This window comes from Leopardus geoffroyi, chromosome X (genome assembly GCF_018350155.1).
Source record: "Leopardus geoffroyi isolate Oge1 chromosome X, O.geoffroyi_Oge1_pat1.0, whole genome shotgun sequence".
NCBI classification, from domain to species: domain Eukaryota; kingdom Metazoa; phylum Chordata; class Mammalia; order Carnivora; family Felidae; genus Leopardus; species Leopardus geoffroyi.
Window position 1 is genome coordinate 111,190,092 of NC_059343.1, and position 17,843 is coordinate 111,207,934.

The following is a 17,843-nucleotide window of genomic DNA, read 5'->3' on the forward strand; positions in this document are numbered from 1 at the left end:
CGCTTCATATGCCGTTAACTCTCACTAAATGATAGCTATTGGTATGTATGTGATTTCCTCAAACCCCTTAAATAAGGGTCCACATAATGAGGCGATGCAATAAGCCAAAGTTGTTTTATGCTGCACACCTTGTAAAATGTCCCTGAATGCACAGTTCTCTACATGCTTCCAAGTTTGTAAATTCTGTAAGGGCTCTAGGTTACAGACAGCATCTGGCATGTCACAGATGCTCACGTGTATGTTTTTCCTAGAATTTTTCTTCTGTAATTAATGAAGGCAGAGAGAAGACATAACTAACCTTGAGATGAACATATAATGATTCTTTCCCAAGTTCTGCTATATTTAACATGCAAAAAAGCGTACCTCTCCACGAGTTCTTGTCCATTCCAGCAAAGAGTGTCGTTTTCAGCCACAGGACTGTGGCTGCAGACGTAGCCAGGCAAAGCACTATAGAAGCTGATGAAAGATTTCAACTTCTGAATTAGTTCCCTGAAAGAAAAAGAAAACATCTGTGCATAAGAGGCAAGTAAACCCAGTATGAGAAAAGTTTAATTTCCTTATCAGCATGACAGAAAGGCTCTGCCAGGCTGATTAGAGCCATAAATGATTTTAAAAGACATTCTAGGCTACAAGGCCACAATTTAGTTTTAAAAAAAAAAATCAATAAAATGATATTAGGGGAAAAAAAATGTTGTTTGCCATATAAGGTGCCTCTCCTATCAGAAGGATGATTTAATTCCAACGTTCATTTTCTAGCACGTTCAGTTTCCATTGTTTGTTCAGAATGCTGTTACCTGCATTCTCAAAGGTGCTGATTACAAAGCACACTGGAGCACTACATATCTTTCAGTTTCTGGGTGTAATTGAGTGCATTGATTGTAATTTACAATGCTATTACCCTAGAGATGGCCCCTTTCCATGCAGGCTCGGGCTAACAGTTGCAGATCACAATTGCAGGGTGCTCAGAGCACTGTAGGCGCTATGAAATTCTCCTGACAATATAGTCAGAGAAACTCACATCTGCTAGAGGAGGAAGGTTTCTTTGTTCTTTGTGTGTATATTGTGGTGCCCATGGGTGTGGGGGGGAGATAGGAGGGAGTGAATCCTGGTATGTTTTATTTATTTGCTTTGGCTTTTATTTTACATATAAGACAAATTGTGTGTGTGTGTGTGCGTGTGTGTGTGTGTGTGTGTGTGTGTGAGAGAGAGAGAGAGACAGAGAGAGAGAGAGAGACAGAGAGAGAGAGAGACAGGGAGGAGGAGGAGAGAGTGAGCACATTATATATGCAAATATGTATCAATACACATACTCATATTACCCAGCAAAATTTCTGGCCTATTATTTTGTTTCAGATGTACAGGGACACACAAAATAAGGCGCTACAGACTGGAGAGAAGTGGATATGTTTATAAAGAAATATTAAAATATCTATACAATAGATGTCCGATGGTAAACAAACAAAAATAAAATACTCCTTATTTTTCTAAAGCAGTGTTGTTGGTAGAAAGGAAGTTAAAGCATTCTTCGTAATCAAGGCTATCTTAAGTCTCTACTAAGTTTTTGGAGACTCTGGCCAGGGAATTTGCTGGCAGTGGAGTAATTATTCAATACTGTCTCCAGGCTAAGAATGGACTGGCCTGATATATAGGCCTCTGGAGGAGCCAGAGGCCTGAATCTCATTTGGACACTGGTGGGAGTCCTGAGCCCAGAAATGCCTTCTGGGGCTTGTTCTCCGATCTCGCCAAAAGAGGAAGACTGGTGGAAATTATTTTCTTGCATTTTTCCACTTTGCTACTATAAAACGATTCATTTCAACTGATGATTTGGAAGAGAGAGCATGCTTATAATACTCAGCACATCTTCACAAAGGCTAGGGGCACGGTAAAGCCAGGGTGATGGAAAGAACAGTGCGAGAAAGGGTAGTGGGATATATAAAACTTCTGATACCCCAACAGTTGCCTCCTGCTATGCTCAAAACCCCTCGCAGCCTACTTCTGGGCACTGAGCTCCATCACCTTCCAAAGTGAAGAGGCTCAATACAGGGCTCTGAAAATAAAAGTCAACATTATAGTTTCTAACAGGAAAAAGATGGGTTCAATTAACGCTAATAGGAGAGATGCTCTGTTTTACAAGGTAATAATACAGTTCCCAAGAGTGGAAACTGAAAGACTAAAGGCTGAGGCTGAGTAATTCCCCCCACTCCAGGAGGAAATGGAATATGGTCATTAGTCTACGGGGGGGGGGGGGGGGCGGGTGACGGCCTGCTCTTTAATGAAAGAGTTTCCCTTAGGCCTCCTCCTACCTCCAGACTCTCTGAGATAGCACATGGGAAGAAAAATTGAATTCATGGCAAAGCCTTCCAATTTAACTTCCCTAGAAGTTTAAAAAAAAAAGGCTCTGAGCTTCTCCCCGCCCCTGAACCCTTACAGTTTCCCTGGATGATCATAAAGGTCACTGGCAAGTTGGAGAAGATTCACAGAGGGTCTGCCTAAATGTCAAGGGGATAAGGGGCTGCCATAAACATAAGACCTCCCACTTTCGTATGGAAGGATATTACTCGGTGGGGTCGAGATAAATGTCTACGAAAACCGCAAAGAATGTGAATAATGTGAACACAGTCTGGGTCATCAAATTCTAGAACTCAGGGGAATCTCTTTGAAACTTGAGCAAGGTAACTTGGGGACATAAAAGGCCATCCCATGTCATAGAGTACTTGTTACTGCCACAGGACATGCAGGATGGACCTAGGAAGAGATTGTGTTTTAAAAACTTGCTTGTGACTTAGTTATTTTGAATTTAGAACACAGTTTCATTTAGTGACTGTGCTATAATGCTGGTTGTATTCTCAGAGCTATCCTGTAAAACCTGTTAGGAGTGGTAGGTAAGAGCACTGATTTTGGAGTCTGGCCCACATGAGTGTCGAATGCCAGCTACTCCCTTACTTACTTAGCAGTGAGACGTTAAGCAGATTCTAAACTCCTCTGGGGCTTAGTTTCCTTAACTGTAACATGAAGCTAATGAATGATAGGCTGCTATGATGACTACTTGGGACAATGCATGTAAAGGGTGTAGCATAGGACCTGGCACAAAGTAATCCCCCCATAACATTAATTGCTGCCAATATTACCATTACTATAAGCCTGTAGAATATAAATATTTAATGAAATATATATTATATTCCAGAAAGTATGCAAGGTAATTAAGATATTTTTCGCCTTCCAGATAACTATTTTATTTTATATGCACAAGATGAATAAATCCTTCATCTTTTGAGGTGGTTATTAATAAGCACAACCATGTTCTCTCCCCAAATATTTTTCCTGGAATTCTTCTTCAACGACCAACTGGCTATTGGGCTGGGTAAACCCCTGGACTAATCTGGGATAGCAGTTTGAATGGTCTTTGCCTGGTAAGATGAAGTCAAGTTAAACATCAATTAATCCTCAGGCAATGCAAATCAAAGCCACAGTGAGGTATCACTTCACACCCACTAGGATGACTACATTAACAAGGACAATAAAATAAAACAAAATAAAATAAAATAAAATAAAATAAAATAAAATAAAATAAAAAGGAGCACAAGTGCTGGTGAAGATGTGGAGAAATTGGAAGCCTCATATCGTGGGTGGGAATGCAAAATGGTGCCGCTGCTGTGGGAAACAGTTTGGTGGCTCCTCACAAAGTCAAGTACAGGAGTTACCATGTGACCCAGCAATTCCGCTCCTAGGCGTATACCCCAAAGAACTACAAATGAGTGCTCAAAGAAGTACATGTATATGCATGCTTACAGCAGTACTATTAGCGACAGCCAAAAGGCAGAACAAGACAGAGGTCCATCAACCGATGAATGGATAAACAAATACACAATCCATACAATGGAATATTATTTGGCTTTCAAGAGGAATAAAGTATTCATATATGCTGCAACATGGGGGAACCTTGAAAACATTATGCTAAGCGCAATAAGCCAATCATGGAAGACCGCATATTATAGGATTCCATTTACATGAAATGTCTAGCATAGGCAAATCTATAGAGACAGAAGGTAGATTAGTGGTTGCTTCTTAGGGTTGGTGTGGGGAGATGAGGAGGGTTGAAGAATGATAGCTAAAGGGCATGGGACTTCTTTTTGAGGTGATGAAAATGTTTTAAAGTTGATTGTGGGGGCGCCTGAGTGGTGCAGTCGGTTGAGCGTCCGACTTCAGCCAGGTCATGATCTCGCGGTCCGGGAGTTCGAGCCCCGCGTCAGGCTCTGGGCTGATGGCTCAGAGCCTGGAGCCTGTTTCCGATTCTGTGTCTCCCTCTCTCTCTGCCCCTCCCCCGTTCATGCTCTGTCTCTCTCTGTCCCAAAAATAAATAAAACGTTGAAAAAAAAATTTTTTTTTAAATAAAAAAATAAAAAAAAAAAGTTGATTGTGGATTGTGGTGAGGGTTGTACAGCTCTGTGACTATACTAAAAACAGTTGAATTATATACTTTAAATGGATGAACTGTATGTTATCCCAGCTTTATTGGGATATAACCCCCCCAAAAGGGTTGAGAAGAGGTGAGCTACATCTCAGAGGAAGAGAGGCTTGTCTCCTAGGAGGAGCAATGCCCATTGGGGCAATGGAAGGAGCCAGATGTGCATGGGCATGAACTAAGAGCATGAGTGAGGAGGGAGAAAAGAAATTTGCAGGAGCTGTAAACAATGGTTAAAATCTATTTCTTCCTTCATTTTTAAAAATAAGGCCTGTTGGTGGAGCACCCGGGTGGCTCAGTCGGTTAAGCATCTAACTCTTTTTTTTTTTTTTTTTTTATTTATTCTTGAGAGAGAGAGAGAGAGAGTGGGGGAGGGGCAGAGAGAGAGAGAGAGAGAGAGAGAGAGAGGGAGAAGGAGAAGGAGACACAGAATCCGAAGCAGGCTCCAGGTTCTGAGCTGTGAGCACAGAGCCCAAGCAGGGCTCAAACCCACGAACTGTGAGATCACGACCTGAGTCGAAGTCAGATGCTTAACCGACTGAGCCACCCAGGCGCCCCTGCATCTAACTCTTGGTTTCAGCTCAGGTCATGATCTCACCGTTCATGAGTTCGAGCCCCGTGTCGGGCTCTGTGCTGACAGTGCGGAGCCTGCTTGGGAGTCTCTCTGTCCTCTCTCTTTGCCCCTCCCCCACTCTCTCTCTCTGAAAATAAATAAGTAAACATTAAAAAAAATAAGGTCTATTGGTTTTCTTTCTCATTGTAAAAGACATAGATGCTCACTATGGAGAATTTAGAAAATACAGAAAGATAAAAGGGAAAAAAAATCCTATTCGTAGTCTCACCAGCCACAGATAATCACTACTAATATTTGGATGTATTTCCTTCTAGACTTGTCTCTCCAGTAAAGTTTCATGCTTTTTTTTTTTCCTAAAACTGTTTTTTTTTTTTTTAAATTAAGATTACTTATTTTGAGAGAGAAGGAGAGAGCATGAGCAGGGGAGGGGCTGAGAGAGAGAGAAAGACAGAATCCCAAGCAGGCTCCATGCTGCCAGTGCAGAGTACGACATGGGGCTCGAACTCATGAACGGTGAGATCATGACCTGAGCTGAGATCAAGAGTTGGATGCTTAACTGACTGCACCACTCAGGCACCCCACCGTAAAACCTACTCTTGATAGACTTGTTCGCAGAATTCTTTTTGGTTCTTGGTGTGTACTATTCACACTAGAATCCATGGTGCATTTGATTAGAAAACAATCTGAGAGGGGCGCCTGGGTGGCTCAGTCGGTTAAGCGTCCGACTTCAGCTCAGGTCACGATCTCACGGTTTGTGGGTTCGAGCCCCGTGATGGACTCTGTGCTGGCAGCTCAGAGCCTGGAGCCCGTTTCGGATTCTGTGTCTCCCTCTTTCTCTGCCCATCCCCCACTCGTGCTCTGTCTCTTTCTCTCTCTCTCTCTTCCTCTCTGTCTCAAAAATACATAAACATTAAAAAAAAAAAAAACAATCTGAGACTAATGGAACAATTGCAGGCTCTCAAGTAATTCCCAGGGCTTCTGGGGTGAGGCAGTATCCCCCTTTGGGAGAGCAGAGAGCAGGGCTCCAGCCCATCTAGCCAACTGGCCAATACCTTTGAGTCCCCCAGTATAGTGTGGCGGTACCTCGGGGCGGGCCATTCCTTCGTGTAAAACCTTCTTCTACACAAGGTGGGGAAATAAACCTTTGGGCTCCAAAAGAAACTGGGATTTTTAAAAATAAATCCACACATACTATTTTGCAGAAGAAAGACTTTCTAAACTGTTGGAGAGTTAATGAGCTTTTCAAAAGAGAGCGACAACAGGTGATAATGTCCTCTGACACCACAGCCCTGAAAGCAGCAGAGTGTGACAGGGGCAGTTTACCTCCTGCTGAGTTTACTGGGCCTCTCTCATTTCCCCTCCTCTTTGTCACTCATTCCTAAACTCGATCTGGCATGGGAATTAAGGGTGTTTTACTTTTATCTTTTCTTTTAAAAAGGCTTCATCCCTCTGCTTATAATTTTAAAAGGAGGCAAGGTAAAGATCTCCATTTCTCTCTTTAAAAGAAAGCTACCTGGAACGAAATTAGGTGACATATTAATTAGCCACGTATGACTCAGTCCAGATTTTTCTTTGTGCTAGGAGCCCATGACAGATAACAAAAGAACCTCCACCCATGAATGAAGGCAGTCAGCTCAACTGAATTGTCTCTAAAAAAAAAAAAAAAATATGGACAATTAGTTGCCCAGGATGGGAAAAGCAATTTGATTGAAGGAAATGTTCTTCAATTCCAATCCTACTTTATTCTAATACGTGCAGGCCAAACATACCACTTGACATGGAAAGAGTAAAGCCTAGGGCTCACTTAGGTCAAACCCAACACTTGCTTACAGCAGCCTGCTCGGGGGCAAAAAAAAAAAAAAAAAAAAAAAAAAAAAAGTCTCTTCATAGAGCTTTCCATTCAGGGTGTTAAATGTGGAACGAAAGGGCAGGGCCCCTTTGCATGCACGAGCCATTTTGAAATATTGCGGGCCGGGTGCACGTGATCTTCCCTGGAGGGCTCCCACTGTCCTCAAGGCCAGCGTCTCCTTCTGCAGTCTGGGGGAGGGGATTCCCTCGGCTTTCTTGTAGTGATTTGCTTGGGCGGGCATCAAAGCAGCACTAATTGGAAACCACTACAAGTAAAAACAGCCTTTCATCCCTGACTGCAGATCCTGAACTTTCCTCCTTTATCATTAAGGTTCTTGTTTTCTTAATATAAAGTAATAGGAGCTCATTATTTTCTTTTTTGAAAAGCAGCTGAAAACCCAGAAAAGCACACAAACTAAAATAATTATAATTGGAGTGATGCAGGATCGTGTTTAATTCTGCGGCAGAGAACCTTTCACAGTCTGAACCCCAACTGTAACTTTCTACCATTCCAAAGATTAGCCCGTACTTTTTTCTCAGGCTGTTCCCTTTGCCGGGAAGGCCCTCTTTTCCCTCCCCCATCTGCTGAATTTCTAAGCTTCCGCCAAGGCCCGGCTCAAAAGTTACCTTCTCCAAGAAGCCTTTCTCGACTTTTACAGGAGAGCCGCTAATTCCCCCAGCTGCGGTGCTGCCATACTTTTGGACACAGCTCTGCTATGACATTAGCCCGCAGCGTATGGAAATGATTTGTGTGTCTCCCCCTAACTAGGCTAGAAGCTCCTCCTATTCATCAGAGTCTAATCCGTACACAATGCTTAGCCTATAGATGGTGTTGACAAATGCTGAAAGAAGCAGGGCCCTATTTAGGGCAGAATGACTTGTACCAGAGCCGAAACTCGTTGATTCACTCAGGACATACTTTGTTGTTTTGTTCAGAGGGTGGAAGGCACCACTGAGCTTACAAAACTGCCTAGCCAAACCAGAGCAGCGGTCGGAGAGAGAGTGGGAGTAAGCATTGATTTTGGACCAGGGAGCTGAGATCAGCTTTTGTTCTTTTCTTTCTAGGTCATTTACTAGTGTCACCTAATCCATTGCCCCTTTAGACCAAGTCAGAGGGGGAGAGGAGGAGGGGCCGTGCAGGAAGGGGAAGGGTGGGAGACACAGATGTAATTTCACAAGGGTGGAGGGACCGTGTGACTTTCTCACACGGTGGCAGTTGGGCCAGCAGCTTGGTATACAGGGGCAGGATGGACTGTTTCACTAGAGATTTGGGGCTTGGCAAAAGGGCAGATGTGGCTCACGCATTCGACCAAACTTTATCGGGCTACGCGAATGACAAAGCAAACATCATATGGGAAGTAACGAAAGAGACATTCAAGTGGGCAAAGGCTGACGTCTGAGAAGCGTTGAAGACCTAGAGCTGGAAAGGACTACGGAAATCACATTTCTTCTTTGCTGATTGCTACTTGTGCCTCTTGTCCTATCCTGTTTTAAATGTGATGACAGATATTTTCAATATTTCCACCTTAACGGAACACTGAATCCCATCCGCAGGCCACCAGTTGAGTATCACGTCGCCTTTAAATTGAACTGTGCCATTTCTAAGATTAGTTGTGTGTTGCAAACTACCCAGTTGGGGGCAGACAAAACAAACAGATGACTTCTGAATGCTACCAAAGGAATCCTGCATCTCTTTGTGTGTTGTTATTTTAATAAGGCAAAGGGCTTTTCAACTCATAATCAGATTCAGAAAGCTTGCTCGCAACCTCCACGGACTGAATGCTACAATGGGTGTCAGGGGTGCTAGAGGCACATATATTTTTTTGGACAGTGTGAAATGCTGTGCAGAACATACTGAGAAATTTACAGAGGTACTAACACTCTTCCAAAACAAACCCTCCTAATAACATCAGATCGCAGGGGCCAGGGCATTGAGCAAGAGATCTTCTAATCCCCAACTCTCCCCTCTCCCTGAGAGGATCTACAGTGCCTACTGGAGGGAGATAAATGAAATCAGACATTCTCTTGTTTTGCTTTCTTATTCTGCCAGGGAATTCAAGAAGAACGGCTCCAACTCGGAGAAGCATCATAGGGCAGGTTCATGTTCCCAGCACCCAAAGGAGTCCTGCCTGACCACCACTTACTCAAGCCTACAGGCTTTGTAGTATTTTTACCATCTTTTCTTTCCTTTGGGGTTAGCAACAATCTAAACAAAGTGCCCAATCTGGGTGCCCGGCCAAGAGCCCATTCATCACTTTCATTTTTCCCTGGAGGAATCAGTACCGTAGAGCCCTCTCTGGTAAGGCAATAGGGAATGGGTCCCACAGAGCCCAAGACAGAGGCCATGGCAGAGGGGCCTTGACAAAGTAAGACCTCCCACTTACTCATAAACGTGTCTAGGTTGACAGGATAGTCTCAAAATGGGGCCAGGTCGGTATATTTAGTTTGAACAAGTTCTGCGTGTGATTCTGTTACAAATTCATACACCACCCTCTCCGTGAAGGCCCGCTCCTGACTCCCTGGGCAGAGGCTCTTTGTTCCTATAGGTTGCGTCTAGGGATAGACTCCGAAGATTCTTTTGCGTTTATAAAACTTGTTTGGAATTATTTGCATTTAAGTCTGTTTCCACATCAGACTGCTTTGGAGAGTTGAGATTGTGTCTTGATTTTCGATGCCCAGCACACATTCTGACACATAATAGGCATTTCCTAAATTTCTGCTCAGTCAAATGAAGCAATATATATGAAGTACATATTGTCGTATACTATTATACAAATATAAACATATTACATTATATTACATTTATAATATATAGATACAATTTATAATTTAAAAGTTCCACTTATTTATTTTATTTCTTTTTTAAAAGATTTTATTTTTAGGGCGCCTGAGTGGCTCAATCGGTTAAGCGTCTGACTTTTGATTTCGGCTCAGGTCATGATCTCACAGTTCGTGAGTTTGAGCCTCGCATTGGGCTCTGCGCTGACAGTGTGGAGCCTGCTTGGGATTCGCTCTGTCTCCCTCTCTCTCTGCCCCTCTCCCGCTTGTGCTCTCTCTCTCTCTCAAAATAAAGAAGCATTTAAATATATATACAATAGGATATAATTTTTTTCACTTCAGTCCAACATGCAAGGGGCTTCCCCTAGTTAAAGATCAAAGACTGAGGTTAATTTCTAAGGTGGTTTGGGCAGAGAGTGAAAGCAACGGAGAACAACGGACAAAGTCAAGTCAGGGTTACAGAAGGTCTGGAGAAATGACCACATGTTGTCTTCCCAGAAAGACAAAAACCTCCCAAAGAAACCCTATGGTATAGGGAAATGGCTGTCAAATATTTTGGGGCCAGGACCCCTGTGGTGGTTTTTAAATATGTCCGCAAATTCTTTGATACTCCTTCCTTCAAGAGGTGGAATTTAATTTCCCTCCCCTTGAGAGTGCACTAGAATTGGTAACTCACTTCTAACAAATTGATGTCAGAATAGACGGCATGTCACTTCGCAGACTAGGTCAGAAAAGACATCACAGCTTTCTGCTTGCTCTCTTCCACGGATCGCGTATTCTGGGGAAGCCAGCAGCCGTGTCATGGGGACACTCGCGAGGCCCACGTGGTGAGGAAATGAGGCCTCCTTTCAAAAACCAGCACTAACTTGGCTCAAATGTGTAAGTGAGCCTCCCTGGAAGGAGATCCTCCAGCCTAGTCAACACTTCATATGACTGCAGCCCCAGAAACTGACCGAGATTTCTTTAGAGACTGAGAACCACCCAGCAAAGCTGTTCCCAAATTCCTGACAGAAACTGTGAGGTTAATAAATGTTTGTTGCTCTCTATAGCTATTTGTTTGTATGCTATATATTTGATAGTTATTGCCTAGAAATTAAAACTCAGGAAGATTTTATTTATTTATTTATTATAAACCAACAATGAGCCATTATATGTGAACGTAAATAGCACTTATGAAAAAAAATGGTGAGAAAGTGATACCATTTTTGCATTTTTACAAAATATCTTTAGCCTGGCTTAACAGGAGACAGCTAAATTCTCCCAGTGGCTCCCACATTCAGTCTGTGGCAGTGCACCGTTTTGGTTGAAGTATATGAACAAAACCCCGCTTCACATGGATATGGAATTAGCAAAAGGAGAACCTCACAGACTCCCTGGAAGCATCTCTGGGACTTCCTGGGTCCCTGAATCACCATTTCAAACTGCTGCTACAGGGAAACTAGAAATCTATTAGGTTGGAAGTCAACAAAAGAGAAGAAAATGGGATTTCTGAAATGCTCCTGGTGGGGGGACTCTCTCTTGTCACATTCCAAACTGGATCATATAAGACGAAGAATTATACTTCCCAAACTCCTGTAGTAAATGGATATGAATGGAATAATCTAGCTCACATCTAAGCTGTTGCTTATTTCATCTCTTAATTTCCATCTCTTAATTTTTCAGTGTCTCCCAATTCCCTCAAAGTCATCAGGAAGCAGAACTCATAGCTAGCTATTCTTGAGTCAGTGGCAGCGTGGGCGACATGTGCAGTCTTTTCTGGAAGGCGGTTCTCCCAGATTTGTGTTAGGAGTCCCATCCGGTGTCTACTCCTAATTTGTAACCATGAAGCTAGAACATGGAAGGAGGGAATCTCGGTAAAGGAGGAGGACTGAAGAGAATGAAGAGAATTTATGAATGAAGGAATGAAGAGAAGTTAGTCCCTTGACTGCTGTCTTAAGAAATAGAAACAGAATCCTTCATTTTATTTATTTTTTAATTAAAACACGTTTTAATGTTTATTTATTTTTGAGAGAGAAAGAGAGAGGGAGCTGGGGAGTGGCTGAGAGAGAGGGGAATAGAGGATCTGAAACAGGCTCCATCCGGTCAGCACAGAGCCCGATGCGAGGCTCAACCTCACCAACCACAAGATCATGACCTAAGCCAAAGTCAGAAGCTTAACCAACTGAGCCGCCCAGGCATCCCTATATTTTTTTACGGTTTATTTATTTATTTTTGAGAGAGAGAGAACGTGAGAGAGAGCAGAGGAGGGAGGGGCAGAGAGAGAGAGAGAGAGAGAGAGAGAGAATCTCAAGCGCTGACAGTGTGGAGCCTGATGGGGGGTTTGATCCCAACGACCATAAGATCGTGACCTGAGCCGAAATCAAGAGTTGGACACTCGACTGACTGAGCCACCCAGGTGCCCCGTGAATCCTTAATTTTATATACTTAAAAGAATGTATATAGAATGCACAGTATGTGTATACACATGAGTGTGTCTTGTCAGTTTCTCTCTGGTCAACTTGACCTGGACTCACCGTTAATACCAGGAAAGTCATAAATGAAGCCATAAAGTTGTGAGACCAGATCATAAGCAGAAAATGTTTTGTTTAGTCAATAAATACCTTGAATAGAGAGGCCCATTCCACCTGTGTTGCTGTACTGGATATTTACATATGGTAACTTTACATTTAAATATGGCTTACATATAATACAGTATCTTTTCTCTTTAACATCGACAAATGGTAGAATTTAATTAATCAAATGCTCTACTCAGAAGAACTAAATAATGTGTATTTAAGAAGCTTCACTCCAAAGGTTTTTGACCTTAAAGCACAATTGCTAATTGTATGCTGAAATAGAGGAAAAAAATCCCTCTCACCTTCTTCGGCTGGATAAGGTTTCTTCATGTTCTACATGAGCAACTTTTAATACCTTCTTGTCAATAAACAGATCTTCAGGATAATAAGCAGATCTATATTGGCGCTGTTGAGAATGGGCACATAACTTGCCAATCTGAAAAAGAAATGCAATATAATTATATGATACTTTCACAGATATGATAGTAGAAACAAATTCTGAAATGCACTTCAATTTCTTCCCCAATTTCTTTTTAAAGAGCAGAACGAAGCCATTACTAGAGTCAAAAAAGGTGATATGCTTTTAAGGCAAAGAGCCCATCTGTGCAAAAGGAGGCCGAAGAGTGTGGTAGTGGGGCTCTGAGCAGAGCCTATTCAAAGATTTCCTAAGATGAAAAACGCTTTTCCTCTATAGTGAAGTACACATTTGGGAGGACCCTCTACACAGGACTTGCGCTACTGACACCTGTCAATGGCACTCGGTATTTATTCGTATGAAGAAGGTTCACAGATGGGAATTGCAAAGCTTAGGAGAAACTGGTGTGGGAGATGAGAGGGTGTTACAACACAGCCTCCATGCAGAGTGTTCCAACTCTTGGGAGCATTTTGTTACAAGACCCAAGGTGGAATATTCGGAAAAATGTCAATGTAGTTGCTCACGTGACTTTCCTAAAAACACCCAAGGGAAGGAAGAAGGCAAGGCAACTATCCATAGCCAGTGTCGTCAGCTACGAATCACGTATCACTGCCTGAGCCCAGGACCGAGAGTACTAAAGAACACAGGTGCTCAAGAAAGTCCACCTTCTCTCCTCCTTTCTTCCCTCTTTTTCCCTGCCTTCCTTTCTCTATCCATTCATTTGTTCATTCCAAAGTATTTATTGGATGCTTCCTTCTAAAGCTTAGTTCTGAATGATGTGGCTCGACTGTTTATAGATTTCTATTTTTTTTCATTTTCAGACAAATGCCTAAATGAACTTCTGTATTAAAGAAGTATGCATTAACATGTCTCCCTTACTCCAGACACTAAGCTAAAAGTTATCACCCTCATTTTACAGGTAAAGAAAGTGAGGTTCAGGAAGGTTAAGTTACTTGCCTGCAGCAAACAGGTAGTGGATTCATTCACTGTGTGACTTCAAAGCTTATATATACAATGTCACCTCCCTAGAAGATGATCTTGCTTTCCAGTTCTTCCACTCTCCATTTTTTTAAGTTTATTTATTTTCAGAGAGAAAGAGAGCATGAGGGAAGGAAGAACAGAGACAAGAGACAGAATCCTAAGCAGATTCTGTACTATCAGTGCAGAGCCCGATATGGGGCTAGAACTCATGAACCATGGGATCATGACCCGAGCCAGTTGGCCGCTTAACTGACTGAGCCACCCAGGCACCCCTCTCTATATTAAAAAAAATTTTTGTAACGTTTATTTACTTTTGAGAGAGACAGAGAGACAGAGCCTGAGTGGGGGAGGGGCAGGGAGAGAGGCGGAGACACAGAATCCGAAGCAGGCTCCGGGCTCTGAACTGTCAGCACAGAGCCTGACGCGGGGCTCAAACTCACAAGCCGCGAGATCATGACCTGAACCGAAGATCAGGACACTTAACCGACTGAGCCACCCAGGCGCCCCTCTATATTTTCTTTTTTTCAAAGGGATTCCCAGTCCTCCAAAACATAGCCAAACATAGCCAAGGTGAATATACAGATTGTATACTCTACAAAATATTTTAGAAACACCTAGTGAAGACCGAGGTTATACCTTTGTCACTTCTGTACCTCCATGGAATTCAGATTGAATTTTGCACACTGTTAGGCTCTCAGTAAAGGCAAATTAATCGAAACAAATTGAACGGAAGTCCTAGTTATCAGGTCTGGCACACCATTCTACTGACAGGCCATGGGCTGTGTGTGGTAATCCGTTTCTGGATTTCTCAAGATGGCCCTGACAACATTTACTAAGCTATCTATGTCTTTATAAAAGCATAAATGGCATTTAGTTCGTATAGCTTTGGAAAGTTTTCCATATGTACATAAATTCTTGAATTAGAAACAAAATCTAGGGGTGCCTGGGTGGCTCAGTCGGTTAACCGTCTGACCTTGGCTCAGGTCATGATCTGGCAGTTCGTGAGATCGAGCCCCACATCAGGCTCTGTGCTGACAGCTCGGAGCCCGGAGCCTGCTTCAGATTGTGCCTCCCTCTCTCTCTGCCCCTCCCCCACTTGTGCTGTCTCTCTCTGTCTCTCAAAAAAAAATAAATGTAGAAAAAAAAATTTTTTTAAAAGAAACAAGATCTAAAGCCAGCAGTAGCACCACCTCCATTGATGAAGGACAGCACCTATAGTCTGATATTCAGACCAGCTATTTTCAATCGTCTATCTTAACGGGAAAGAGACAAAAGTTGCAGACACTTCGAAACACTCCGTTTGGCTGTGCAATGTATGATACTGAATTCTGCAGATGTGTTTATGAAATGCTATTTGACTTGGGCTGATATGAACTTCATATGAAGAATCTGTATTCTCTGAGTTTGCCCTAATTGGTAGCAGTCTGGTAGGCTGCTTTAGGCTAGGGGGCTGCCTGGCTGGACTGGGCAGCTCAGTCCCAATTGCTTCCAAAGCTTGTAAAGCAGACACAAATAACTGAGGCCAGACTGTGCACCCTAAAACTATGTTCGGAGAGATATACATGTTTACTTTGTCACATTACTGGTGAACATTCGTAGAACAAAACCTTGATTTTCGTTCCCTAAATATCTATTTATTACTCCGCGAACATACATCGGTGTGAGAATCTATTTCACCAGGATCAAAGTATTCTTAGCACATTCAGGAGCACAGGACACGTTCTTTTGACTGACACCTGCTCCAAATCCAGCGCTGAAATCAAAATCTTTCACACATCTTCCATGGTAGCTCGTCTACTCACAAACCACAGCTGTGAAACCTGCTTCCCCATTGAAAGTCTGCCCTTTGTATCGGTGAATGCTAATTGGGCCACAGCAAGACTTTCAAGTTTCTAAGCCCCCTCCCACCCTACTGGAAAGGGGTGCAGCTGAGGCAAAAGTAGGAAGGTTAAGAACAAATGAGAATGTAGCCAGTGTGACCTTCCTTCCCAAGCCACCCAATGTGGTATTATCAGGAGGGCTTCCCAAGGCTCCGTGTGGGGTAAGGGGCAAACAATGATGTCCTGCCAATGCCTCCCCCCACCCCCCATCTGAAATCTGCCACATCTTATCAGACAGGCTGTATTTTCTTCCACAAATCTACCATGACACAAATTCTTCTCATATACAAAGCATTTGTCAAATGTAGACCCCCCCCCCCTTTTGGGCTCTTCTCTGCACGTCTTTCACCTCCACACCGTGTGAATTGTAGGTGAGTATTACGAGCTCATTTTGTGAAGGGGACGCAAAAAGAAACCTTAATTTACAAAGAGACGCAGTATTCACATTAAAGAGGTCCTTTCAGCCTCCCCCTTGGGCAACATCAGGCTATGCTAGGAGACCTGGGTCTTAGGCTACAACCGCACTTGCTGAAGAAGCACCAGCCTCCCAAGTGGCATTTAGAACTCAGTATCCTGCCCAGGACTTTTAGGCTCTTAAATAAACAGTGCAATCCTTGGGGCGCCTGGGTGGCGCAGTCGGTTAAGCGTCCGACTTCAGCCAGGTCACGATCTCGCGGTCCGTGAGTTCGAGCCCCGCGTCGGGCTCTGGGCTGATGGCTCAGAGCCTGGAGCCTATTTCCGATTCTGTGTCTCCCTCTCTCTCTGCCCCTCCCCCGTTCATGCTCTGTCTCTCTCTGTCCGAAAAATAAATAAACGTTGAAAAAAAAAATTAAAAAAAAAAATAAAAATAAACAGTGCAATCCAATTTCCTTTCACTGACTAATGTCCCTGGTCAAAGATGCTGCTATCTTGAAGTTTCGTTAGTCGGAGGGCATTTATTGGAGAGGGGACTGTCTCTATCAATAGACCTGGGATAGAAAACCCTTTCGTTTTCCATGAACTGTGATTCCTAATGGTGCCTTTATTCACATGCCAGAACCTGTGGCAGGGAAAGCAAGAGCGCTCTGAAGTGTTACAAGACTTGAAACATAAAAAGACCAGGCCTCTGACCATATCTAGGCCAGAAGGTCATCCTACTAAGCTTAGCACTCATTCTTTTCTAACCAGGGTCCCGAAGCACTGGCTTTGTAGATGCATGAGGAGAATACACCACTAGGGCCCAGAAAGGTATAGTGAAAAGCCCAGTAGACTAGGCATCAAGAGAACACGGGGTGCCTGGGTGGCTCAGCTGGTTAAGCGTCTGACTTCAGCTCAGGTCATGATCTCACTGTTCGTGGGTTTGAGCCCCATAGAGGGCTCTGTGCTAACAGCTCACGGCCCGGAGCCTGCTTCGGATTCTGTGTCTCCCTCTCTCTCTGCCCTTCTCTCCTGCTCGTACTCTGTCTCTCTCTCAAAAATAAATAAAACGTTTAAAAAAAAAAAAGGGGGGGGGGAACTGGCCTACAACCCCACTTCTACCTGTCATCCACAACAAGACTTTGTTTTGACCTAGCACACAGCTTCACTCCACCTGTAACTATGGCCTCATGCAAAAAAAAAAAAAAAAAAAAAAAAAGATATGATATGTGAAGCAAGTGCCATATTTGATTCTGAATTCCTTTGAATAAGTGAAAATGACTTTTCAAGTACAATATGTCACCAAAGATTTTGAAACCACATAAAGCATTTGGTTTGATGCAATTCACACAGGCTCCCCATAACTGACATGTCAAGAAATGCAGATAACCCATTGGTTAAAATCTAAATGTACTGATTCTCAGGCCCCATTTGCTGTTGGTTCTGGAAACTCTCGGGTGACAAAAAAACTCATGCTTGATCTTTCCCTCTGAGTGGCTCAGCAGAGAAAGTCTACGTTGTAAATTTCTCAACAATACCAATACCTCACATTTGTAACATAACACCTTACCCAGCCTAGTGCCTCAGTAATACTTTCTACATCCATTCTCTGTTCTCAGCAGTGAGTTCTGCAACAACCGTCTACAACAGAGCAGGTATTATTGACCCCATTTTCAGAGATAAGGAAACTGAGGCTCACAACAGTTAAGGAACTGAAGAAAAGTCACAGTGGTAGTAAATGGCAGAGCTAGGACTTGAACCCACATCTGTCTGACTCCAAAATCTAAGTTTATTTGTTTTATTTTTAAGTTATCATTTTTAATTTGTGAATGTTTATTTTTGAGAGAGAGACAGAGTTCGAGTCGGGGAGGGGCAGAGAGAGGGAAACACAGAATCGGAAGCAGTTTCCAGGCTCCGAGCTGTCAGCACGGAACCCGACATGCACTCGAACTCA

The 17,843-nt window shown here is 43.1% G+C and overlaps 1 protein-coding gene across 2 annotated transcripts in view; it reads right to left on the reverse strand.

Annotated features, from left to right (window-relative positions):
- GPC3 (glypican 3) overlaps positions 1-17,843 on the reverse strand; it is a 426,034-nt gene that overhangs the window by 129,979 nt on the left and 278,212 nt on the right. For both annotated transcript variants that reach the window (XM_045472532.1, XM_045472533.1), the window contains exons 4-5: positions 12,520-12,653; positions 364-489 (exon numbers count right to left, since the gene is read on the reverse strand). In XM_045472532.1, the coding sequence (XP_045328488.1) occupies positions 364-489; positions 12,520-12,653 (260 nt within the window). The remainder of the gene's footprint in view (positions 1-363; positions 490-12,519; positions 12,654-17,843) is intronic.